This window comes from Orycteropus afer, unplaced genomic scaffold (assembly GCF_000298275.1).
Source record: "Orycteropus afer afer isolate SDZICR_OR568_19922 unplaced genomic scaffold, OryAfe1.0 scaffold00318, whole genome shotgun sequence".
In the NCBI taxonomy this organism is placed as follows: domain Eukaryota; kingdom Metazoa; phylum Chordata; class Mammalia; order Tubulidentata; family Orycteropodidae; genus Orycteropus; species Orycteropus afer.
In genome coordinates, this window is record NW_006921905.1 from 906,946 (window position 1) to 933,762 (window position 26,817).

At 38.3% G+C, this 26,817-nt stretch overlaps 1 protein-coding gene across 1 annotated transcript in view; it reads right to left on the reverse strand.

Moving 5' to 3' along the window:
• Positions 1–26,817, reverse strand: part of CUNH1orf87 (chromosome unknown C1orf87 homolog) — a 143,540-nt gene that overhangs the window by 98,080 nt on the left and 18,643 nt on the right. Inside the window, exon 2 of the mRNA XM_042782439.1 lies at positions 10,040–10,261. Within this exon, the coding sequence (XP_042638373.1) occupies positions 10,040–10,261 (222 nt within the window). The remainder of the gene's footprint in view (positions 1–10,039; positions 10,262–26,817) is intronic.

The following is a 26,817-nucleotide window of genomic DNA, read 5'->3' on the forward strand; positions in this document are numbered from 1 at the left end:
ATCTGGATTATATGAAGAAGAATTTGGCATCAGGATTGGAGGAAGACTCATTAACAACCTGCGATACACAGATGACACAACTTTGCTTGCTGAAAGTGAGGATGACTTGAAGCACTTACTGATGAAGATTGAAGACTATAGTCTGCCATATGGATTATGCTTCAATATAAAGATAACAAAAATCCTCCCAACTGGACCAGGAGTGGCTGGTGGGTTTGAACTGCCAGCCTTCTGGTTAGCGGTCAAATGCCTTAGGCACTATGCCACCAAAAGGGGAAGACCCTCAATGAGATGGACAGACACAGTGGCTGCTATGATGGGTCCAATCAAAACAAGGATTATGAGGCTGGCTTAGGACCAGGCAGTATTTGGTTCTGTTGTACAGAGGGTCACTATGAGCTGATGAAGACTTAATCTAATGGCTAATGATTGTTAGCATCTCTTCATGTGTTTGCTATCCATTTGAATGTATTTGGTGAAGTGTCTGTTAATGTTCTTTGCCCTTTTTTTTAATTTTTAAATTTGTCTTTTTGTTGTTGAGGTGTTGGAGTGTTCTATAAATTTTAGAGATTTGACCTTTGTCAGATTGTCATTATCCAAAATTTTCCCAGTCTGTAACTTCTTTTTTACTGTTTTTGTGCAGTCTTTTTCAACATAAGTATTTAATTTTTAGGAGGTCTCATTTACCTAGTTTATCTTCTGCTCTTTGTGCATTTTTAGTTATGTTTGATATTCTATTAATGCCATAGATTATGGTTCCTAGCTTTGTCTCTATTTTTCCTTCCATGAACTTTATAGTTTCAGGCTTAAGAGTTAGGTCTTTGATCTATTTTGTGTTAGTTTTTGTGTATGATGTGATGTATCAGTAGTGTTTCATTTTTCAGGAAATGCATATCCAGTTTTGGAAGCACCATTTGCTAAAGAGACGATGTCTTCCCCATTTAATGGACTTAGACCTTTTGTTGAAGATCAGCTATCCACAGCTGGATGGATTTATTTCTGGATTCTCAATTCTTTTCCTTTAGTCTGTGTGTCTGGTATAGCAGTACTAGGCTGTTTTGACTACCAGGATTGTGTAGTGGGTTCTGAGGTCAGGAAGTGTGAAGCCTTCCACTTTGTTCTTTTTCAATAATGCTTTAGCTATATGAAGCCTCTTTCCTTTCCATATAAAGTTGGTGATAAGATTTTTCATTTCTTTAAAGAATGCTGTTGGAATTGGAATCGGGATTGCATTATATTTATAGATCACTTTGGGTAGCATTGACATTTTTACAATGCTAAGTCTTCCTATACATGAGCAAGCCATGATTTTCCATTTATGTAGGTCTCTTTTGGTATTTTGAAGTACTTTTTGGTAGTTTTCTGTATAAATCTTTTACATCCCCAGTTAGGTTTTTTTCCTATGTATTTTCTTTTTTTGTCTATTATAGATGATATCCTTTTTGGAGTTCTTTTTGTTAGTGTAAAGAAATCTCAATGATTTTCGTGTGTTGATATTGTATTTTTCTACTTTGCTGAAGCCTTCTATTAGTTCCAGTAGCATTCTTGAGGAGTCTAGGATTTTCTATCTATAGGATCATGCCATTTAGTTTTACTTCTTCCTTAACAATTTGGATGTCCTTTATTTCCTTTTCCTGCTTTTTGGGTCTAGCTAGGACTTCTAGTACAATACTGAATAAGGGTGGTGTTACAGGGCATCACTGTTTTGTTCCTATTCTCAGTGGGAATGCTTTTAGTCTCTGTTCATTGAGAATAATGTTAGCTATTGGTTTTGTATAAAACCAAAACCAAACCCACTGTCCCTGAGTTGATTCCAACTCATAGCGACACTACAGGAAACAGCAAAACTGTCCCATAAGGTTTCCAAGGCTATAAATCTTTATGGAAGCAGAATGCCTCATCTTTCTCCCACGGAGTGGCTGGTGAGGTCAAATCACTGACCTTTTGGTTAGCAGGTGAATGCCTAAACCACTGCGCCACGTACATGTCTTTAATTATGTTGATGAACTTCCATTCTATTCCTATTTTGCTGGAATTTTTTATCAGGAATATTGGGTTTTATTAAATGCCCATCTGCATCAATTGAGATGATCATGTGATTCTTTTTCTTTTTTTTTTTTTAAATTAATGTGGTGAATTACATTGATTAATTTTCTAATGTTGAACCATCCTTGTATCCCTGGTATGAATCCCATTTGATAATGATGTATTATTTTTCTGATATGATTTTGTACTCTACTAGCTAGAATTTAGTTGAGAATTTTTATGTCTATATTCATGAAGAATATTGGTCTGTAATTTTCTTTTTTTAGTGTGATGTCTTTGTGTGGCTTTAATATTAGGGGTATGGCTTCATAGAATGAATTAGGGAGTACTCATTCCTTTTCTTTGTTGGGGAATAGTTCAAGTAGAATTGGGATCAACCTTTCTTTGGATGTTTGGTAGAATTTTCCAGTGAAGTTGTATGGGTGAGGGCTTTTCTACTGGATTTTTTTTTTTTTAATGAACTCTTCAGTTTCTTCTTTTTATGTGTCTGTTCAAATTTTCTATCTCAGTGTGTGTTGCTTAAGTAGTTAGTGTGTTTCTAGGAACTTGTCTGGGGGGCATGCAATGCATGATCCACAAGAATGTGTGCTGACTGTTGCTAGGGAACAAAGTGACAGGGGGCACAAGGTAGGGGCAAAGTGGGTATAGTGTTGCTGGCTATCTGTCTGGTAATGTGGGAACTTGCACTGTGGGCTACCAGGTGTGGAGGAGCAAGAGTGAGGTGCCACTGATTGCTAGGTTGACAGAAGCTGGGGGGAACCACACCTCTGTTCACCTGGAGGGTGGGGTACAGGGGGAAGAGCATATTCCTCTGGTTGCTCATCCCTGTTGTGGGTACCGGTGCACTCATTGGTGAAGGAGGGTGTCTGGAGTCCAGTGTCCTCAACTGCCATTCCATGAACAGCCCTTTTGTGTTGATCTTCAGCCCAAATGATGAGTGACCATTGCTGATGAGTGGTTCTATCCCTGTTTTCTGACTCCTTCCCTGTTCTAGTGTCACATAGATCTCTAGAGTTTTTGCTCATTTTTTGCACTTTCTTGCACTTAATCTGGTTTGTGTTCTGCTCACTTTTCTCCATTCTGGATTTGTCCACACTACATCTGTCTCCTATTGGGGATTCTGTGAAATTCCCTTCATGCACTCTTCACACAGGAATGCTTTTTGCTTTGTCTCAAGATGGCCATACTGTGCCAGGCCAGCTAGCAGGGCACCCTTGATCCTTATGCCTCCTGCTGTTTTCATCCAGTTTCTCCTTCTATTCAGTGTTCAGTCTAAATCTTTATCTTTCTGAATACTGCTTAGGGTTCCAAGGCTGTCATCTGTCTCTATTTCACTTGGTTTCTCATGTCTTTTCTGTAGGACTATGGCACGGTATGTCTGACTAAGGCTCCATCTTGCCTGTGTACTTTCATCAATTCTTTTTATAGATTCATAGTACTTTATTATGTGGATGTACCTTAGTTTATTGAACCAGATCTTTTTGGTGGGCCTGTAGGTTGTTTTCTGTCTCTTGATATAAGTAATATCTCAATAAATGAGTTCTGCATAAATCTCTTAACACTTGTTCAGTGTATTGTTGGGTTAGATTTCAGAAAGTGAGAATTTCATGTAAAAAATATATATGGAATTTTGTTTATATGGAAATAAATGTATATGAATTTCCTTCAAAATTGCCATTTCTTTTTAAATTTCCTCTCACAATGTAGGAGAATATATGTTTTCTCATAGCCTTCCAACAAAATTTGTTGTCAGTTTTCTGGATTTTTTCCAATCTAATAGGTGATAAACATATCTTAGATTAATGTTTATTTACATTCTTCTTAGTAAGAACAAAGTTACATCTTTTTATAAATTTAATGAACATTTATATTTCTTTTTCTATGAACTATCTGTTAATTAATATCATCTGTTCATTTTTCTAGTGGCTTATCATTTTACTTGATTTTTAGATAAAAAGACTTTGTATGTTTTGGAAATATTTGTGTATGATAGAAATGACAGATTCCCCCCCCCCCCATTTGCCATGTGTTTATATATTTTATTTACAATGGTTTTGGTCACATTTGTACAGTTAAAAAGTATTAGTCATTTTCTTACTGTCTTTGCATATTGAATTATTTAAGATCTATCTTTAAGCTCACTATTCTCTCTTCTACCAGTTCAAATCTACTGTTGACTTCCTCTAGTGAAATGCTCATTTCCATTTCTGTTGTTGTTATGCGCTGTTGAGTCGGACCCAACTCATAGTGATCCCTCCTTGGGTTTCTGAAGCGGTATCACTACAGAAGTAGATTGCACAACCTTCCTTCTGAGCAGTGGCTGGTGGTTCACCAGCCTCCTGGTTAACAGTCAAGTGCCTTAGGCACTATGCTACCAGAGCTCCTAATTTCCATTTCTAGTTGGTTTTAAATAATAGTTTCTGTCTCTTTATTGATATTTCCTATCTGATGCAACACTGTCATCATGCTTTTCTTACTTCTGTAGTTCTGTGAGCATGTTTACAATTTCACTTTAAAGTCTTTTTTTCTGGTAGACACACAAGCAGTTTCTTTTGGCTACTACCCCCCGCCCCCAACGCCCATGTATTGGTCATACTTTCCTGTTTCTTTTCATGCCTTGTAATTCTTTCTTGTTGAAAACTAGACATTTTAGATAGTATATTGTAGCAACTCTGGGTATCCATCTTTCCCTCTGGGCCTTACTATTGCTATTTATTAGCTTATTTGTTTAGTGACTGACTGGATTATTGAAGACCATTTCACCCTCATTGTATTCAACATAGATGTTCTGGTAGTGCACTGGTTAAGACATTTGGCTGCTAACCAAAAGGATGGTGGTTCAAACCCACCTATCACTCTATGGGAGACAGAGGAGGATGTTTGCTTCCATAACAATTTATAACCTTGGAAATCCAATGGAACAGTTCCACTCTGTCCTATAAGATTGCTATGAGGAGGAATTGACTTAATGGCAATGAGTTTGGGTTTTTATTTTCGGTTTGTGTTCAACCTCAAGGACCCCTGGTGGTGCAGTGGTTAAAGAGCTTGGCTGCTCACTGAAAAGTCTGTGGTTTGAACACACAAGCAGCTCCGTGGGATTAAAAATGAGGCAATCTGCTTCTTTAAAAATTTACAGCCTTGGAAATCCTATGGGAGCAGTTCTACTCTGTCCTTTAGGGTTACTATAAATTGGAATTAACACATCACCAGTGGGTTTGGTTTTGATTTTGGGTGTTCAACCTCAAAGATCCCTGGTGATGCAGTGATTAAGCACTCAGCTGCTAACTGAAAGGTCGGCAGTTGAACTCATAGCTGCTCCATGGGAGAAAATGGTGGCAGCTTGCTTCTGTAAAGATTACAGCCTTGGAAAGTCTATGTGGAAGTTCTACGCTGTCCTTTAATCATATGCTATGATTTTAAATTGACTCTAGGCAATGGATTTTTGGGTACACGTTCAACTTCTGATATAGCTCCTAGGGGAGATGCATCACCCAGTGATGACAGCGGCTTTGGTGTTGTTATTGTTCTGGGCTGTCGAGTCAGACCCGACTCATAGCGACCCCTCCTTGGGTTTCCGAAGCAATATCACTACAGAAGTAGATTGCCCAATCTTTCCAAGGAGTGGCTGGTGGGTTTGAACCACCAGCCTTCTGGTTAGCAGTTGAGTGCCTTAGGCACTACGCTACCAGAGTTCCCAGTGGCTTTGGAAGGGTTCCCTTTTATTATTTTCCTAACCACACTCAGTTGTTAAGTTTTACTAATTGTCAGCTGATTGTTCTATTGTATGCATAAATTGCTCTATAAACTGAGGTCAGTGTTGGATTTCTGTTCTGGTCACAAGAGGGCTCCTCTCAGCTTTTTCATTCCCTGGTTCTCTCCTCTCCTCACATATACTTTTCACCATGACTTCCACTATTCTTAAGAGTTTTCGGGCTTGATCAACTCTTTCAGGAAGACCTTACGAGCAATCTGTTTTATTGCCTTTTCTCTGCCCAGGCACAATCTCTGAGCCATGGCTCTAGACATGGAGGTTGTGACAATGGCAAGCTTCTTTCTCAATGTCATTCCCTGCTACTCCAGTAGCTGAGCACCTGGTGGGGGGCATGGTGGAGGGCAGAGTTTAGGGTCCTCTTGGCTTGTATCCCCTGGCTTTGCACCACCACTTCACTAGCTAGTGCAATAGTGTTCAGGGCCCTAGTATTCTCAGCATGCTGCACTCAAGTAGAGGCTCCATTAAATGAGTGGGCGGCAGTGGGCTGTGCGGAAAAAATCTCTCCATCACATTCTAAGGGGATTTGGCCTCAGCATCAGGTAGCAGGGGGCATGATAAGTGCTGACATCCTGCTTCTGTGTTCTTGGCTGCAGCAGTCTGGAATGGAGGTTCCACATCACTGATCTGGGAGCAGGGAGGGAGGAAGCAGATTGGTTCAAATACCGTAGATTCTCATCTTGCTTACTGATTTTCATAGGTGTTCCTGAATAGTTGTTTCTTCATTTACTGTTCGACTGCAGGATCATTTCCAGAGGCTTACATGTTTGTTTTCTTATAGTTATGACCACTTTCACTGGGGAGATCCTCATGTTGTCAATGCCATAAATCAATCACCAGAAAAGAACATTGTAAGAGACAGGAAGGAGGGAGAATTTAAAGGACTGATTGATTGGATATCAGAATTAGGGAGAGAAACATTTCTTTCTGATGCAACTAGGAGAGTGGTGGAGTCACTCAGTGAGACACAGACCACAGGAAGAAGAGAAAAATCAAGATTCTGCTTTGAACATATTGAATCTGAATTGCCAGTGCACATCAAGTGGAAATGTCCTTGACATCTATTCATCTATAAAATGGGGATAATATATGCCTCCAACTACTTCTCAGGGCTACTATGGAGAACAACAAGTGCACCAAAGGGCTTTAAAAAGAACATATTGTGTCAATCAGCTGTGATAGTGATTAAAATTAAAGCACTAAAATGTTCATTTTCATGCTGCCAGCTGCAAAAAGCACACTCTAATTTTATTTTTGAAAATGTGCTACTGAGTTTGTTGCCAGTCACACATTCTTTTCTATTTTCTAAGAGAAGGCAGAGCTGATGGTTCTGGGAAACAATATAAACAATATATGTATTTTCAAAAACTTACCCTTAATTAGTGTACTTGAGAGGTAAAAAGATTTTAGGGTTGGCACTCGGAAGAGTCAAGGTCTTTGTGTGTGTGGGGGTGGGGGACCATGGGCAGATCACTTAAGCTCTCATCAACAAGTACAAGGTTTGTACTTGTTGATTTCTAAGATCTCTTACTGTTCTCCTATAATGAAATAATTGATTCTCTTAACATTTTCAGCTCTACTTATCTCCTACTAATCATGCTCTTCAAATTTAATCTGTAATTTGGAAGAGTTTCACACATAGCATTCTCACCTATATTAGTTCAAACTTTACTAGTGACCTCCTTTTGGGAACAAACAAGGGCCTTCTAGATTGCCTGTTATGACCCAGGCAGGAAAGCTTATTTTCATCTATCTCTGAGGGATAAGGATCTAGAAGGAGCTCTGATTCTTTTCTTCTTTAACTGCAGCAGGATTCCATTTACCACTTAGTCAAGGTGGTAATGAGGGTCTCTGTCCCAGGCAACTGTGGCTGCCATCTGGCAGGCAGGCACCATACACCAGCAGACAGAACAAATTAGTCAGTCCCCACACCTCCCACGAGGCTTTCCTGTGTTTGGTAGCTGGGTGTTAGTCCTGCTGAGACTCCCATAAGAAACCCTGTTGAGTTCTGGGAGGGGAGGGATAAATCATCTCCCCATGGAACCACAGAGCTAGCACAGAAGCCAATTCTGTCATGGAGGTCCAAGAATACCTTATCCAATGAGCATGCTACCCATTATAATGAGTGGAACAAACATGCTATCTATTATAATGGCGGAGTCCGTGGCAGTAATGGGCAGCTTGATGTGGTTGAAAGAGTGTGAAGAAACAGATTTCTATTTATAAGAGAAAATAAGGGATTTGTTAAATGAACCATGCTATATCCAAATAAAGGAATGAATACAGTTTTGTGATTTAGGACCTAGATCCTGGCTTAATTTGTGGCTCTACCACTTCCTAGCCTTATGACCTGGGCAAGGCATTTGACCTTCCTGTTTCTCAGTTCCTTTATCCATGAATGGAAGATAATACAGTTCTTACTTCATTGGGTGCTTGGGAGTAGTTTATTAGTTAAGATATGTAAAGTGCTTAGAAAAATGTCTGGCACATAGTAAATGCTATTTAAGTGTTAGCTCTGAGTGTGAGTGTTAGCTCACAGAACCATTAAAGATGATACTTAGGACTTTTCTAATGCCAAGGATGGGGGATTATTGATGTGAATTGAATTGAGTAGGAATTCAAAGGGTATATACATAATGATTCTCATTCTGTATGTATTTCTTCTCATTCTATGCATGAAAAAAAGAAGGGAAGAAAATGAACCCTATGTTAACAGTTTGGTTTTTTTTTTTTTTTTTTTTAGTGTAGTTTTACTGCTTCCTTATTTATATTCTCCTTCATTTTCCAAAATTTCTACAGGGTTATATATTGTTCTATAATTAGAAAGATCACTACAATAAAAAAGTAAAGAAGGGGTGGGGGAGAAAGAAACCCAGAGTAAGCATCTTATGGCCACCTTTTTGAATCACTTTAATCATCTGTAAAATAGTAATAGAAATAGCAATGGCATCCACTTCACAGAGTTTATTTCAAGGACTAAATGATGATACTTATCTGAAAGCAATTACTCAATAATAAAATGCTTTATAACTATAATGTTATTACCAAGGCCATCCTGGAAGAGCAACAACAAGAAAATTATATTAATATCAGGTCAAAATTAAAAAAAAAAAAAACAACCTCTCAGAATCTTTAGAAGTTCACAATAGATTAAATTTCACTTCTGCTGTATAATTATCTCCTGTTCTGACCAGACTCTAAAATCAAGGATTCATTAGGGGAAGCCAAAACACTTTGGATTAAGAAGTCCAAGTTCCAGCATAGGCTGTACCACTAGTACATTGGGAAAGTCTCTTTTATTTCTAGACCTCAGGGTTCAATTAGACCTTGCAGAGTATAGTGTGAGATTCATTACTGAGTTTCCAATTCCTCCAAAATTTTGAGCTTTTCCATAACTCTTATGGGCAAAAGATCACAAATCAAAGGCTTTCATTTTCTCATATGACTAAAGGCTAGGTAGTATCTGAGTGATTTAGTAAGGGCTATTAAAATCATAAACTAAAAATAGTTATGTTAGAGTTGACTGCATACACTAATTCAGTATTCTGTTGAAATATCTGGCTGTCATGTCATGCCTGGCAACACTGCAAAACAAATATTTTATGTATCTATTTAATTGCAGTTTCAGCAATTTTTGGAAATGATACTTTATTATCAATGAATCATTAGTTTTGTCTTGATTTGGATCTAGTTTCCATTTGCTGCTATTATTGCTTTTTAATTACAAATTACTAATCATTGAGAATTAATCATTATAAAATTAGTTTGTTGTGGATTGTGTGGTTGATTCCTAATACAATGAATGATAGTTATCTCTTTCAAGAGAGTTTGGGGCTGAAATTTTCTAATGTCTAGACATGGTTATATTAGATTTTGAAAGTGAATTATCTCATCCTATAATATTAAAGTAGACAAACTCCCTAAACCCATTCCAAATTTGCAGGTGCAGTGACATCTCATTGTATCACTGAGTTATTTTTTCAACAGTGAAGTAGCCATGGGTAGAATGAATTGGTCAACTGAACTGGTGGTCAATAAAGCAACAATATACAAAAAAATATCAAAATAAATTTTCAGATTGGAAACCAAGTGATTATAATTTCTATTTCCTGAAGAATATATCCATTATCATTTGTAAAATCCTGTGTGTGTGTAAGCTTACATTTACATCCTAATTGAATTTTCGTAGCAAATTACCAAGAAAAGCTGCAGTACTTCTTGTTACTCACTTTGCCGTCCAGTAATCTGGTATTGTGTGCTCCTGTTAGGCTGGTTTTTTTGTTGCTCTCTAGGTCCTTGCTCTCATTCATGCCATCTGGGTTACATTTGACTTGCTGAGCAGTAGGGTTCATGGGAGCTGGGGGCTCTCTGTTCATCTGCTTTGCATCATCAGTCACTGATTTCTGGAGTGCTGTTTGAGTTTCATTTATGTTTTCATTCTCCTTGCTGTGAAGAAACAGTTTTGCACTTTGTTACTCACAAAGTAGACTATGCCTGCACTGGTCTAGTCTGAGAAAAGGAAGGTGTTACTCTGGCGGTGTGAGCAGAGGTAACTCAGCATGGTGGAATGTGGAAGTAAACATTGGTTATTTGTCTGTGGATCATTTGTCATGGAGAAGCCATGTTATTATCTTCTTAGGGTTTATCTTTTCCTTTCCCTCTTCCTCATACTCATAAAGATAATCAATCTATTCATCTGTTTCAAAGTTCCTACTATAGGTAATAGGCAGGATCCAGAACAAATTCTAACAGCTATCACTTTTCTTAATAACGAGTCTAACAAGTATTTATAGTTATGCTAATTTTTTTCTTTTCTTTTTTTTAACTAGAAAAGGAAGAAAATTGAGGTAAACTTCCAGTCCCAGTTCTGTTCTGTCTCTCCCCAGTTGTCTCATCTTCACAATTTATCCTCTTACCAGTCCTTCATTTAGGTTGAATATTAAACAAAGGAAAGAAAAACAGACAAAGAAATCCTCCCTAGCAGTGATTTAGAGAAATACAAATGGTAACGAAAATTCTAAAAATTGTTCAGCTTTCTTAAGAACTAAAGACTTATAAATCAAAGCAATAACAAGGCAATATTTATACATAGCCAATTTTTTTTTTTTTTAAAGTGCTGATGGTCACATCAATAGATATAATTCTTATAGGAGGTGACCTGATAAGACATATTAAGAGTCAGGAAGTTGTTCACATTGTTTGATTTATTAAGTGAACCCCTGAGAATGAAACTCTAAATGCTTAATGATAACTTCATTGACTGGATATCTTATTTTACGTTCATATGATAGGATGTTTTGGAGTCATTAAGGTAGTTACTAATAATTTTAGTGACACAATAAAATGACATTATAAAAATAAATAAAAACTATGATTGTCTCAGCTATGTAAAACCTATATATGTAATGTTTGTGCTTACATGTAATGATGTTGTTGTTATTTTATTAAGTGTAATCAAGTAGGCTTTGACTCAGCAACCCTATGTAAAATAGAACACTACTCAGTCCTGCACCATCTTCACAATTGTTACTAATGTCTGAGTCCATTGTTGTAGCCACTGTGTCAATTCATCTCATTGAAGGTGTTGATTTTTTTCACTGACCTTCTACCTGTTCTAAAGAGCATGGTTTCTTTCTCCAGGGACTAGTCCCTCCTGATAACACGTCCAACGTATGTAGATGAAGTCTCATTATTCTTACTTCTAAGGAGAATTCTGACTGTATTTATTCCAAGAGACATTTGTTTGTTCTTGTGGAAGTCCCTGGTATTTTCAATATTCTTCACCAACACCATAATTCAAATGCATCAATTCTTCATCATCTTCTTTATTCATTGTTTAGCTTACAAAAGCACATGAGGTGATTGAAAATACCATGGCTTCAGTCAAGTGCATCTTAGTCTTTAAAGTGACTTTTTTTTTTTTGCTTTTTAACACTAATTGAAAAAGTTTTTTTTTTTTTTTCAGGAGATTTGCCAATGCAATGTGCTGTTTAATTTCTTGACTGCTATTTCCATGGGTGTTGCTTGTGGATCCAAGTAAAATTAAATCCTTGACAGTTTCAATCTTTTCTAATTTATCATGACATTGCTTAAATGTCCAGTTGTTTTCTTCATGTTAAAAAAAAGTGTAATGCATACTGAAGGCTGTAGTCTTTAATCTTCATCAGCATGTGTTTCAATAACTCCTCACTTTCAGCAGGCAAGCTGTGTCATCTGCATATCACACGAGTCTTCCTCTAATCCTGATGACACATTCTTTTTCATATAGTCTGTCTTCTTGGATTATGTGCTTAGCATACAGATTGAATAAGTATCCTGAATGGGTATAGCCCTAACACATACCTTTCCTAATCAGATAATATAACATGCTTTAAAATGGATCTTTTCCACTGTACCAATAATAAAAGCTAACATTTATAGAATTCTTTCTAGACATGAAGCATAACTTCTTGAAATTTTTTATTTTAAAATAATATTTTCTCATATAGAAAATTTGGAATATTCATTTTGTATGATATGATATAATATAATAAAATGCTTTGGGATTTACTACCCAAATATATTTATTTATCTCTGCCATATTTCCTTCTAGATTCAATATCTATCATACATAATTATGGAAGTCATTGCAAAGAATGAGAATTCCAGAACACTTAATTGTGTTCATTCAGAACAATACATAGACCAAGAGGCAGTTGTTCAAATAGAACAAGGGGATACTGCATGGTGTAAAATCAGGAAAGATATCCATCAGGGTTACTCTTTCAAGATACTTTTTCAATATCTATGCTGAGCAAATAATCCAAGAAGATAGGTTATATGAAGAAGAATGTGTCATAAGAATTGGAGGAAATCTCATATATGATATAGAGGTGACACAACCTTGTTTGATGAAAGTGAAGAGGACTTAAAGCATTTACTGATGAAGATCAAAGACTACAGCCTTCAGTATGGATTACACCTTACTTAACATAAAGAAAACAACTGGACCAATAAGCAACATTATGATAAGACTGAAGTTGTCAAGGATTTAATTTTACTTGGATCCACAATCAACATCCATGGAAGTAGCAGTCAAGAAATCAAACAATCTACTGCATTGGGCAAATCTGCTGCAAAAGTCCTCTTTAAAGTGCTAAAAACCAAAGATGTCACTTTAAGGACTAAGGTGCACCTGATCCAAGGCATGGTATTCTTAAGGTATGTGAAAGCTGGGTGATGAATAAACCAAAAAACCCAAACCCACTGTCATCAAATTGATTCTGACTCATAGCAACCATACAGGACAGATTAGATTAGATTAGATTTTTCCCCATAAGGTTTCCAAGGAAATGAATCTTTATGGAAGAAAACTACCTCATCTTTCTTCTGTGGAGTGCTGCTAGGTTCGAACTGCCAACTTTTATGTTAGCAGCCCTGTGTTTTAGCCACAGCACCGCAAAAGCTACTTGGACAATGAATATGGAAGGCCAAAGAAGAACTGGTGCATTTGAGTTATAGTGTTGGTGGAGAATATTTAATATACCATGGCTTGCCAGAAGAATGAACAAATGTTTCTTGGAAGAGTCACAGCCAGAATGTTCCTTAGAAGTGAGGACTGCAAGACTTCATCTACATATTTTGGACATGTTATCAGGAAGGACTGGTCTTTGGAGAAAGATATCATGCTGTATAAAGTAGAGGGTCAGAGAAAAAGAGGAAGGCCTTCAACAAGAAGGATCGACACAGTGGCTGCAACAGTGGGCTCAAACATAGCACTAATTGTGAGGATGGTGCTGGAATAAATAATGTTTTTTTCTGTTGTACATAGCGTGGTTATGAGTGGTAACTGACTCAATGGCATCTAAAAGCAGCAACACTTTATCTGAGTATAAAGCATCTGCTCCAATACTTGTTGATTTAAATGGTCCATGGCGTTTCCAGTGGCTGATTTATTCAGAAGCAGATTGCCAGACTTTTCTTCCAAGGTGCTTCTGGATGAACTCAAACCTCCAACGTTTTGGTTAGTAGTTGAGCATATTAAGTAATGATGCCACTCAGGGAGTCCTTCAATTACCTTAAAATCCTTTAGTGGAGGTGGATAATGGTGATGGTTGCACAACATGATGAATACAGTTAACGTCATCGAATGATACAAGTGAAGACTGGTGAAATAGCAAATGTAATGTTACATATATATTTACCATAAAAAAAAAAAAATCCTTTAGTGGGCAGTCTCAGGGCAGAATTGCCTGAGAAATGTGAGATGTGTCTCACTGTCTGTTAAAACAGCCCCAAGTAGATGTAAAACCAAAAATAACCTGTTAAATCTGTTCAAAGTAAAAGCTGCTAAAAAAACCAAAAAAAACATAGCACTTTAAAAATTATCATGAAAATGACTCCCTAGCTGAGAAACGGCATGTGTCTATCGTTAGCACAAACAATTCGTCAACATACATTGGTTGTTAAGTTGTTCACAAACTCATAGTTCCTTATTCTATGCTTGTGTGCTATCTACCTACATTACTAGAAATATGTCATTGCAAAAGAAAAAATACTATCTTGGAAGCAAAACACAGCTAGCACTCACATATGTACTTCTGACCTAAGCTGCTGGGGCCCAGGGTTGCCTTGGAGTTTAGTGTCATCCAGAAACTAGAGCAAGTAGAGAGGATTATTGTGTTGCTGGATGATAAATAAATGTGAAGAAAGCTGTCCAATTGTTCCTTCTCTCACACTGGGCTTTTCCTGCAAACCAGCATTTTAGTGCCACCCTCTATTAGGGCTCAGAGTCTCAGGGTTAGAGAGAAACATTGCAAAGCGATATAGTAGCTTCCTCTGCCCAAAGAAATGTAGGGGTCCCCATTGCCCCCACCTCCAACGCAACTCAGACTCACCAGATCTCACATTTGATTTGGATTACACCCCTGCTGAGAACATAAAATCTCAAATGGAGGACCCAGGAGGCTCAGCAAAAAGGTCACCAGATGCCATCTTAAAGGTCTGCCAGCCTTGGCAAAGACTCAATGCCACCAATTTCCAACTGTGCACCATCTAACAGGCCCCAAGCCCTCTGGAGGAGACAGCTCAGAGTGTGCCAAAGCAATGAATGGGGATCTAATTTCAGTAAAAGAAAGTATGTTCTTATTTGGAAGGAGTAAGAGAGAATCCACACAACCACACTTTTCTTTCTAAAAAAGACAACAGCAAAATAAAAAAAATAAAATGAAAATGGGGAAGGGATTTAGATTGAAAATTTCAATCTTTTTAGATTTAAAAACTCCAGGGGGAAGCTGAAATGGGAAGCTTGTGCTAATGTAGAAAATGTTGTGATAAAGTGTGAGGGTTGTTTTTTGTTTGTTTGTTTTTAATTATGCCATAGAGCTATTCCATTATTGTTGCAGAATTATAGTTCTCAGAAAGACCGTAAATCCTTTAATCCAACTCCAAACCTACACCTGAATCATCTCTTCATCATTGTAATTATACTAGTTAACATGTCAGATGTTTATGTGTCAACCAAAACCCATTGCCATCAAGTCGATTCTGACTCATAGTGACCCTATAGGACAGAGGAAAATTGTGTCATAGGGTTTGCAAGACTGCAAATCTTTACTGAAGCAAACTGTCATATCTTTCTCCCAAGGAGAAAGGCTGGTGGGTTTGAATTGCTGACTTTTGCTTAGGAATTGAGTACTTAACTACTGCCCCACTATGGCTCCTTATGTGTCAACCACCACATATAAATTGGTCCACATTATCCTAATAATCCTGCAAAGTAGGTCTTATGATTACTGTGTTAGACTGGGTTCTCTAGAGAAACAAAAACAGTAAAGCTTATACAGAGAGAGAAAAAGAGAAATTTATCTTAAGAAAATGGCTCACACACTTATAGAAGATGGCAAGTCAAAAGTTCTTGGATTAAACGTCAAGCTGGAGGCTTTTCCTAATTCACACAGCTACAGGGGCTGACAAACTCAAGGTTGGCAGGCAGTATATTGGCTGTTGACTCCAATGAATGATGAATCCAAGATCTCCAGGCCAAATGGTGGATTGTTCACTCATGGACAGTTGTAGGCAGAATCCCGATCCACAGAAGAGTGTCTCTTTTCCCATGATGTCCATAAATATACTGGAAGCAGGCCACGCCCCTAGGGAAACTCCCTTTCAATGGATTGGCTGCTTAAAACATATAAATCTGATCCCATCATTGCAACAACCCACATAAAATTGCTTAAACCACACAGAATTGTGGTCCAGCCAAGTTGACACACAGCTCTAACTATCACAGTCCACCCCTGGCCAACTTGGCAGTTGTACACATCTTCTTAACTATATATAATCTCTAAATAAGGACAATTATAAAGTCATATTTACAGCTAACATGATACACCAACACACATACAACTGAAATGCATTAATCTTATTTACTTTTTACAGTTCCTAACAGAAGGAAACAAAAATATTTGATGAACATATACAATGAAGAAATATAACAATCACAGTACTCATTTCTGCAACTAGTCACGTGGTTGCAGCTGATATTCAGAACTACCTTCTTCCACCACCCATTCTGTATTTCCTTTGCCCTCAGCAAGCACCTCAGCTGGTCATGGTTCTTTGCCTGGTGGGGTGACCCAAGCCTTCATTCCTGAAGGGTCTGGGCCATTAGCAGTCATATCAGAATTGGGTTGCTGTAATTTTCCATTGACTTTAATCACAGGGCATGGTAGTACTAAGAGACTTCTTAAAGAATCTGCTGTATTCCAGACATATTCTTCTTTACCTCTATTATGTAATGTCAATCCAATATCCCCTTGGTAATCAGGATCTATCATACCAGATAGTACAGTAATGCCCTTCTTTGTCTGTTGATCCAGAGGCATGAGGAAGCCAAAATGGCTGGGTAGTATTCTTAATTTCCAGGTAAGTGCAATCACTATTGTGTCTCCAGGTGGAAGTGTTCCCTCCTTTGGGAATAAGATCTCCAGACCTGCAGAGCATAGGGCAGCAGGGACAGGAAGCACACATTTTTTGAGTGGGTCACTAGGGGTAATAGTGAGTGGTACACTCCCATTTCCACCCCTTGGTTCTTGGACCCATGAATCCTGGCTATTGAAGAAACAGCACCATATATTGGATACTGGTTTAAAGCATATACAGCCTCCTGAGAACATTGCCTCAACCCTTCAAGGTATTGCCACCTAGCTGGCACCATTATTGTGTTTTCAGTAGGCCATTCCATCATTCTATTAAGCCAGCTGCTTCAGGATGATGAGGAACATGGTAAGACCAGTGAATTCCATGAGCATGGCCCCATTGCTACACTTCATTTGCTGTGAAGTGAGTCCCTTGATCTGAAGCAATGCTGTGTGGGATACCATGATGGTAGATAAGGCATTCTGTAAGTCCAGAGATGGTAGTTTTGGCAGAAGCATTGCATGCAGGGAAGGCAAATCCATATCCAGAATAAGTATCTATTCCAGTAAGAACAAAATGCTGTCCTTTCCATGATGGAAGTGGTCCAATGTAATCAACCTGCCACTAGGTTGCTAGCTGATTACCCTGAGGAATGGTTCTGTATTGCAGACTCAGTATTGGTCTCTGCTGCTGGCAGATTGGGCACTTAGCAGTGGCAGTAGCCAAATCAGCCTTGGTAAGTGGAATCCATGTTGCTGAGCCCATACATAACCTCCATCCTTGCCACCATGGCCACTTTGTTCATGAGCCCATTGAGCAATGACAGGAGTAGCTGGGGGAAAAGGATGGCTGGTTTCCACTGAACGTGTCATCCTATCCATTTGATTGTTAAAGACCTCCTCTGCTGAGGTCACCTTTTGGTGGGCATTCATATGAGACACAAATATCTTTACTCCTTTGGCCCATTTGGAGAGATCTATCCACATACTTCTTCCCCATATATCCTTATCACCAGATACAATAACTTATCCTTCACTTTAGTAGGAATATCTTGACATGCCCCATACCATTGGACCCCTAGAAATTTCACTGAAGTGGAAGGTGCCTGAATTTTTGTTGGGTTAATTTCCCAACCTCTAGCACCCATATGTCTCACCAATAACTCTAGAGTCATTGATACTTCTTCCTTACTAGGTCCAATCAGCATAATGTCATCAATATAATGGACCAGTGTGATGTCTTATGGAAGGGAAGGGCAATCAAGATCCCTACAGACTAAATTATGACATAGTGCTTCAGAGCTGATATATACCCCCGAGGAAGCACTGTGAAAGTACATTGTTGGCCTTGCCAGTTGAAGGCAAACTGCTTCTGATGGTCCTTTGAAATTGGTACTGAGAAATAGGTATTGGCCAGGTCAATAGCTGCATACCAAGTACCAGGAGATCTACTAATTTGCTCAAACAATGAAACCACATCAGGAACAGCAGCTGCAATTGGAATCACCACCTGATTAAGTTTACGATAATCTACTATCATTCTCCAATATCCATCTGTTTTTTGCACAGGCCAAATAGGTGAATTAAAGGGGATGTGGTGGGAATCACCACCCCTGCATCCTTCAAGTCCTTGATGGTGGCAGTAATCTCTGCAACCCCTCCAGGGATGCGGTATTGCTTTTGACTTACTATTTTTGAAGGTAGAGGCAGTTTTAATGGATTCCATTTGGCTTTTCCTACCTTAATAGCCCTTACTTCACATGTCAAGGACCCAATGTGGGGATTCTGCCAATTGTTCAGTTATCTATTCTACTTGCATTCTGGAACTGGGGAAATCACTATAGGATGGGTTTGGGGTACACTGGACCCACTGTGAGATGCACCTTAGCTAAGGCTCTATCAATAACTTGACCTCCATATGCACCTACTCTGACTGGTGGGCCACAATGACACTTTGAGTCTCCTGGAATTAGTGTCAGTTCAGATCCAGTGTCCAGTAATCCCTTAAAAGTCTGATTAATTCCTTTTCCCCATTGAACGGTCACTCTCATAAAAGGCCTCAGAACCCTTTGGGGAAGGCTGGGAGAAAGATTGACATTATAGATTTTTGGCAATGTAGTGGGGTCCTTCCTTAAAGTGACCTGGCCTCCCCTTCATTCAAGGAGTTGTGGGTCTGTAAACTGACTCAAGTCTGGGAATTGATTGAGAGGCTGTGATTCTGTGGTCTGGCAATTCAATCTAGGTTGCTCTTCACATGACCTAGAATTCTTCTATCTATACAGATTAAGTAAATATTTAGTAGGTTTGCCATGTATTTCACTACTAGGAACACCAAGCACAAGTAGCCAATGCCATAATTCCACATGAGTCAGACTATTCTGATTACTGTTCGGACTCTGCTATCCATTATGGTAACCATGCCCATCTTGCCTCTGTCAATTAACTGCTGCCACTCGGCCCCTACTACCATGGGGTCCAATCAGCCCCATTGAAGTTAAGTGTCTTAGTTCAATTAGGGCAGTTCCCACTGTCAAGTCTGGTTTAAATAAAATAGCAATGAGAGCAGTCTTCAAGGATGATGGAGCTCCCTTCACAAATTTATTCCTCACCGTACTGGTGAAAGGTGTGTCCTCTGGACTATCCATTTCTGGCTCTAGGGGTCTAATCTGATATTCTATCAGGCCAATTTTCCTAAACCTCTGGATACCTTCTACATTATACCAAGGCAGGTCTGGTACTTCAACTTGACTTAAGGTAGGCCACTGTATAATCTATGCTTCAGTAAGCCAACCAAATAAACTTTTAGATCCTTTCCTAATCTCTTGAGCTGAAACATTGGGTGAAGAATCCATACACAGTGGGCCAAAATCAATAAACTCAGACTGATCCAGTGTTACATTCCTTGCACCATTATCCCACACCCTCAGTAGCCATTCCCATACATATTTTCCAGGTTTCTGTTTGTACATGTTAGCAAAATCAAGGTCTTTTCAGGTGTAGTGTACCACCTCCTCAGTCACACTTTGTATTTCACCTTTTGGGGCTCACTTGGACTTTAGTTATAGATCTAGCAGCAACAATGGGTGGTTGGCGCAGTTCCTGAGAACATTCAGGAATGTCTTCCATGGTCTCTGCCTCAGGTAATGAACCAGCAGGAACAGTTGGGTTAATCCCATCAAACAGAGGTGTAGGGGACAATGGTTTTACAGTAATCCCTTCAGATGGGAGGGATTCAACAGAATTTACAGGCTCCATATCCTGATCTTCCTGACTATCTGGCCACATGTCCCCATTCCAGGTTTCAGGATCCCATTTTTTCCCAATCAGTGCCCTCACTTTAACTTCAGACACCATTCTGGATTGGCAATTTAATTGGCATCACAATTCAGCTACCCTTACAATAAGACTCTGGGTTTAGTTTTCAGCAATATCAGCTCTGTTGCTAGAAGAAATAAGGCTTTCTTTCAAAGCACAACTGGAAATACTGAGAGGTCTTTAATGTGGCACTTAAGCTGTGACTCAGCAGCCCTGAGCTCATCTTGCTCTTTCACTGCTTTGTCTAGTGTAAGTAGGACCAATCAATCAGCTTCCTTATACTCCTCATGCTGACAAAATTGCAGAAAAGTAGTAAATATACAATCTCCCAGAGCCTCACTTCTCAAAAGCACTTGATCTATTGGTGGTGCTATTTTGCATATTAATGTTGCCATCCCATGCCATGGATTAGCAGGACCCTCTTTACTAACTGAGGCAAGGTCATCAGTGCCTTTACAATTAATCAAATTGGACAACCAATTTAGGAAGCCCATCCTTATGATTTTGTTTCTCTAGAACCACTCCCGTACCAAATGTGTTAGATTGGGTTCTCTAGAGAAACAAAACTAGTGAAGCTTATATATACAGAGAGAAAGATAAATTTATCTTAGGAAAATGGCTCACACACTTATAGAAGCTGGCAAGTCCCGAGTTCTTGGATCAAACATCAAGCTGGAGGCTTTTCTCGATTCACACAGCTTCAGGGGCTGAGGAACTCAAGGTTGGCGGGCAGTATACTGGCTGTTGACTCCAACGAATGACAAGTCCAAGATCTCCAGGCTAAATAGTGGACTGTTTGCTCACGGACGGTTATAGGCAGAATCCTGATCCACAGAAGAGTATCTCTTTTCCCATGATGTCCATAAATATACTGGAAGCAGGCCACACTCCTAGGGAAACTCCCTTTCAATGGATTGGCTGCTCAAAACATATACATATGATCCCATCATTGGAACAACCCACATCACAATTGCTTAAACCACACAGAATTGTGGTCCAGCCAGGTTGACCCACAGCTCCAACTATCACAATTACCATTATACAGATGAGAAGATATATGATCAAATAAGGTAACTAAATTGTCTAAAGTCACCTCGCTAAAAAGGCATCTAAGATTCCTACCCAGGTCTGTATGTATGGCTCAAAGCCTATACTGTTTCCTCTATATCAAAAAACAAACTCATTGGTATTAAGTCAATTCTGACTCACAGCAACTCCCCTTAGGTGTCTAAAGTTGTATATCATTATGGAAGCAAACTGCCTCATCTTTTTTCCATGGGGTAGCCAGTGGGTTTGAACCATAAACATTTTGGTTAGCAGCCAAATGCCTTAACCACTATACCACCTCAATTTCACAGCAGTTATATACAAATTGTTATTGCCGGCTGCCATTGAGTTGATTCTAACACAGTGACCCATATGGCAAGGTAGAACTGTCTCACAGGGTTCTCTTGGCTGTAATATTTATGGAAGCATATCACCAGATCTTTCTCAGTTGGAGCTTCTAGGTGGATTGGAACCACCAACTTTTTGGTTAGAGGCCAAGTGCTTAATCATTGTGCTACCAGGGCTCCTTAATATACAAACTATCATTTAAAAATAGGGTTTTGATTCTCTTTGATTTAAAGAGAACAATGAGGCTTTTATTTCTCTTTTAAAATGTTTAAAACAACATATGGAAAAGTATCCAATCCATCTTCCAGTCTAGACCTAACATCCCTGGATAGAACACCTAAGCGGCCAGCCATTCAGTCTTGGTTTGTACTCTTCCTGAGACAGGGAATTCATTACATTCTTAAAGTAATTCCCTAAGTGGTACATTTCATTCTGCATAACATTAAGCTAACTTCTGAAATCAGTAAAAATCAAAGTTTATTTGTGATGGCATTCACACTATAATATTTCACAGAAAAAAAAAAAAAAAAAACCCTACTTTTCAATAGGGACATTTTGGCTGAACAATTAGTAACCAATTCAATCAGCAAGTGTGATTTGATATGATTTATTATTATTATTATTTTTTCAAAATATAGTATCCCAACAAAACTAGTATTCTGCAACTTCTTTCTTGTCTGTGACTTTACATCACATATAAGATATATTCACACCATGGTTTTGGCCAATGTTCCTTCATCTGTCTTAACTTTTAGCTATTTATTGCTACATTCTTAGTATAGGTTTGAGTCTGCATCCAGTTTAACCATAGTCTTCAGATGGTGTTATCTTCAAAGATCTCAGAATTAAGTAGAAACAGCAGACATTTAAAGAGAAAACTATAATATAGTGTGATAAGTGAATAAACTAGAACAATTTTAAAATAGAGGAGCTCTGGTAGCATAGTGCCTAAGGCACTTGACTGCTAACCAGAAGGCTGGCGGTTCAAACCCACCAGCCACTCCTTGGAAGGAAGGTTGGGCAATCCTACTTCCGTAGTGATACTGCCTCAGAAACCCAAGGAGGGGTCGCTATGAGTCAGGGCCGACTCAACGGCAAATAACAACAACAACAACATTTTAAAATAGAGGGGACCACAGAGGAGTTTGAAATCAAATTTCCTTAAAGGGGATGGAAATGATTCTATTAAGGGACTGACATATAAAATAGCAGTTGAAAGAGAAAATAAGAGGCAGAAGAGCATTCCACAGCATTGGATGAAAGGCTTGTTTGTGCAGAAAATGGAAGTGATTACCGACATTTGAACCTCTGGCCACCTGTATCAGAATAATGCAGGTTGCTGGTGAATAAAACAGATACTTTGGGTCACTCTGAACAGAATCAGAATTTCTGAGACTAGGAACAGAAAATGTGTATTGTTAGCAAACATCTCAGGTGATTGTACATTAAAGTTTAAGAAACAGCTGCATAAGAGAATGAAAACAAAGGCCTTTTCCTAACTTCACCAAAAATTCGCCTTTAATTTAAGGCTGTATAGTATAGTGGTTAAGGGTATGAATTTTATAGCCAACAGTTCTGGATTTGAATTATTCCCAAATGTAACTAGGTATGGAACTTTAGGCAAGTTATTTTACATCTCTGCTTTTAAGTTTCTCATCTGTGAGATGAGAAAAATAATACTTCTCAAGATGTACAAAATATTCAGCACAAAATCTAATGTACAGTAAGTCCTTGACATATGATAATTTTGTGGTACAATGAAGTGCTATTGCCTTTATAAACATCTCCCTCATCACCCAGATATAGAAGGATTGCTCTCTGCTTTCAAGCCCCAAATTTTCTTTATTGATAGGTCAAACTGTTCAAAAGATCAAAGAATAGGAATGGAGGAAAATCTACACAAATAAGTAAACCAAAGGGAAACGAATGGCGGTTGAATCGATTCCAACTCATGCTGACCCCACATGTGTCAGAGCAGAACTGTTCTCTGTAGGGTTTTCGAAGGCTGAGTTTTGGGAAGTAGATCGCCAGGTACTTCTGGGTGAACTCAAACCTCCAACTTTTCAGTTAGCAACCCACTACTGACACTTTGTACCACTCAGCGATTCCAAAATCACTTCCTAATCTCTGACCAATCTTGCTATCTTGTTGTCATATGCTATCTGTGTCACAGTAAATACAAGCTCTACAGATCCCCCATTGTTAAAATAGCAAGCACATTAATTAGTGTTAAAGATCTTTTGGGATAGAACATCATTCCTCTGAAACACTTAGCTTAATTTTCATAGGAAAAAAAAAAAACATTGTTGTATTATGATGTTGTCAGGTGGATTATACCTAGATGCTTTGTGGACTGTGCTGCTTATTTTAAATCTTTATATCAACCTTTTCTGGCTTGAAATTTAATGCCTTTTGAATTTGCATTCTCTCCTGCTTTGCTTTTGTGAGTCTAGCAAAATGATTGTGCAACTGCCTGGCCTCTTCACATATTATCTCAGTGCTTCAGGGCACATTTTCTCAGCCAGGTTTTCTATCATTACTCTAAGAAGATGCAGCAGAACAGCTTTCTCTCTGTACTAGTTTTCGGGTGAATCGACATGGTCTACTGGAATAGGGAGTAACAGCTACTACTATCTTATTTTGTTTAATGGGATTGAACTAAATCAGGTATAAAAAAATCATAGATTTAAAAAATGTACTATACAAATATAAATCTGTTTTCTCAAAATTATTAACAAATAGCTACGTGTGGCAAGGTATTATATTATCTCTTTATAGAAATGACCCAAGTACAGACACAAACACTTTTGTTTTGCTTTTATTTTAAATAAAACTGAGATTATATAATTTTAATCTATTTTTTTAGTTGACAATATTATGAGCTTTTATACATGTCAATACTTAATGCATCTATAATATCATTTTAAATGACTAAATAGTTTTCCAAGACTGGGTAATCATCTACTTTCGTAGAGATACCGCCTCAGAAAACCAAGGAAGGGTCACTATGGAACTGACTTGACAGCAGTGAGGTTTTATTTTATTTTGGTTTAAATGTTGTTGTTGTTATGTGCCGTTGAGTCGACCCCGACTCATAGCAACCTCTCCTTGGGTTTCCGAGGCAGTATCACCACGGAAGTAGGATTGCCCAACCTTCCTTCCGAGGAGTGGCTGGTGGGTTTGAACCGCCAGCCTTCTGGTTAGCAGTCAAGTGCTTTAGCCACTATGCTACCAGAGCTCCCTTGGTTTAAATAGTGTTCCATTATATGGATATACAATAACTTATTTAATTCATCACATATCATTGAATTTTTGTTTACAATTTTTTATCAATTTAAATATTGCTGCTCAGTTAGATAAGGAGCTCTGGTGGTGTAGTACTTGAAGCAATCAGCTATTGACCAAAACGTCAGTGGTTCGAACCTACCATCTGCTCCATGGGAAAAAGATGAGGGTGTCTGCTTCTGTGAAGATCTACTGTGTTGGAAACCCACTGGAGCAGTTCTGCTCTGTTCTAAAGGGTTCCTGAGTTGGAATCAACTTGACAGCATTTTTTTTTTTTTTTCTGATAACTCTGCTAGTTATGTTCCTTTCCCTAATCCAGATCCTTGCTACCATTCTCCACTTCAGGAAAATGTTCTGTATAAACTTTACCAAGAGTTTTCTTGTCCTATAATTCTGGTTAGCTTTGCTCAGTGCATAGTCCTGCAGGGAAGCTCCTGCCCTACAAGTATGGTTGACTAAGGCTACCTGTGTCTCTTGATCACAGGCCATTATGTTTCTCAAGGTAGCCTGATCTACAGAATTTTCCCTCCATTTAAGTTCTATACCATTCTACTTTTCTCATTCCTTCAGGTCTAGGAGTGGTAACAAGTTTGAGACTGCCAGTCCATGTATCCTGCACTATCTCTTGAAATTACAGTAGCTCTTTAGTAAATAAATTCTCCTTGGATTATCCTAATTTGAGTTTGTCATTTATTTCCTACTGGGTCCCAGACTTATGCACACAAGTGAACATCTTTGATACTCAACCATTTCATCCATCCATAATTGCTTCAACAGAATTGATTTCATAGATGCCAAAGCACAAGTACTTTTAAGGCATTTGGTAAGTATTTTTAAATACCAGTATCTTATATGTATTCTTTTCTTTTAATCCTTGTCAACACTGGGTATTTCCAATCTGATTAGTAAAAAAATATCTCATTGCTGTTTAAATGGCTTTTATTACCAGTCAGGTTGAACTCTCCCCACCCTGCCCATATATCTATTGTTCATTCTTACTTCTTATTTTGTGAATTGTCTAATTCCTTAGCTAATTTTTGAAATTGTGCTGTTCATCTTTTTCCTATTGATTAGTAAGAGCTCTTTATACACTAACAGAATAAATTTCTCATCACATATATTGCGACTAGTTTTGTTTTAATTTGTATGATATTCTTTGAAATATTGAATTTCAATGGCAGAATAACTTTTATATCATAGTCTTAGTACTTGGGATCAATTGGCATCAATTTTCTGTAACATTCATTTGCTATTTATTCATATAATACCACATACTCTTACTTAAAGTTTTATGGTTATTTTTAGTGCTAGAGACATATGCCCAAAACAATATCTAAAGCCACTTCATAGTCCCTATGGTGCCTAGAATAATGACCCATTATAGGAAATTAATAAAGAAGCAGTTTAATGCAATGGAAAGGGCATGAAAGAACAATGATTTTGGAATATGCTTCATTACTTTATACTTCTGTGAAAATGGAGATAACAGTGTCTGTTCTGGTGTTATTGCCCAGTTTTAAGGAGATATCAAGTTCATGGATATGAAAGTGGTGTATAGTGAGAAAAGGAATAAACAAAGATTACATATTATGGTAGGTAATTTCTTAAAAAAAAAAAAAAAGAACAAGTAAAGTATTTGGATTTTTAAGTCAAAAACTTTGTTGGTATTTGGTGCTGTGTTAGACTGGCTTCTCTGTTGTTGTTGTTGTTGTTAAGTGCCGTCAAGTCATTTCCGACTCATAGTGACCCACGCACAGCAGAACGAAACACCGCCCGATCCCGCGCCAGCCCCACAATTCCTGCTATACTTGAGCCCATCATCGCAGCCACTATGTCAATCCATCTCGTTGAGTGCCTCCCCCTCTTTCATCGACCCTCCACCCTACCAAGCATGAGATCCTTCTCCAGGGAATGGTCCCCTCTTACAACATAACCAAAATAGGTGAGACGAAGTCTGGCCATTCTTGCTTCCAAGGAATATTCTGGCTGCACTTCCTCCAGGACAGATCTCTTAGTTCTTTTAGCAGTCAATGGTACTTTCAGCATTCTTCGCCAGCACCACAACTCAAAAGCATCAACTCTTCTTCGGTCTTCCTTATTCATTGTCCA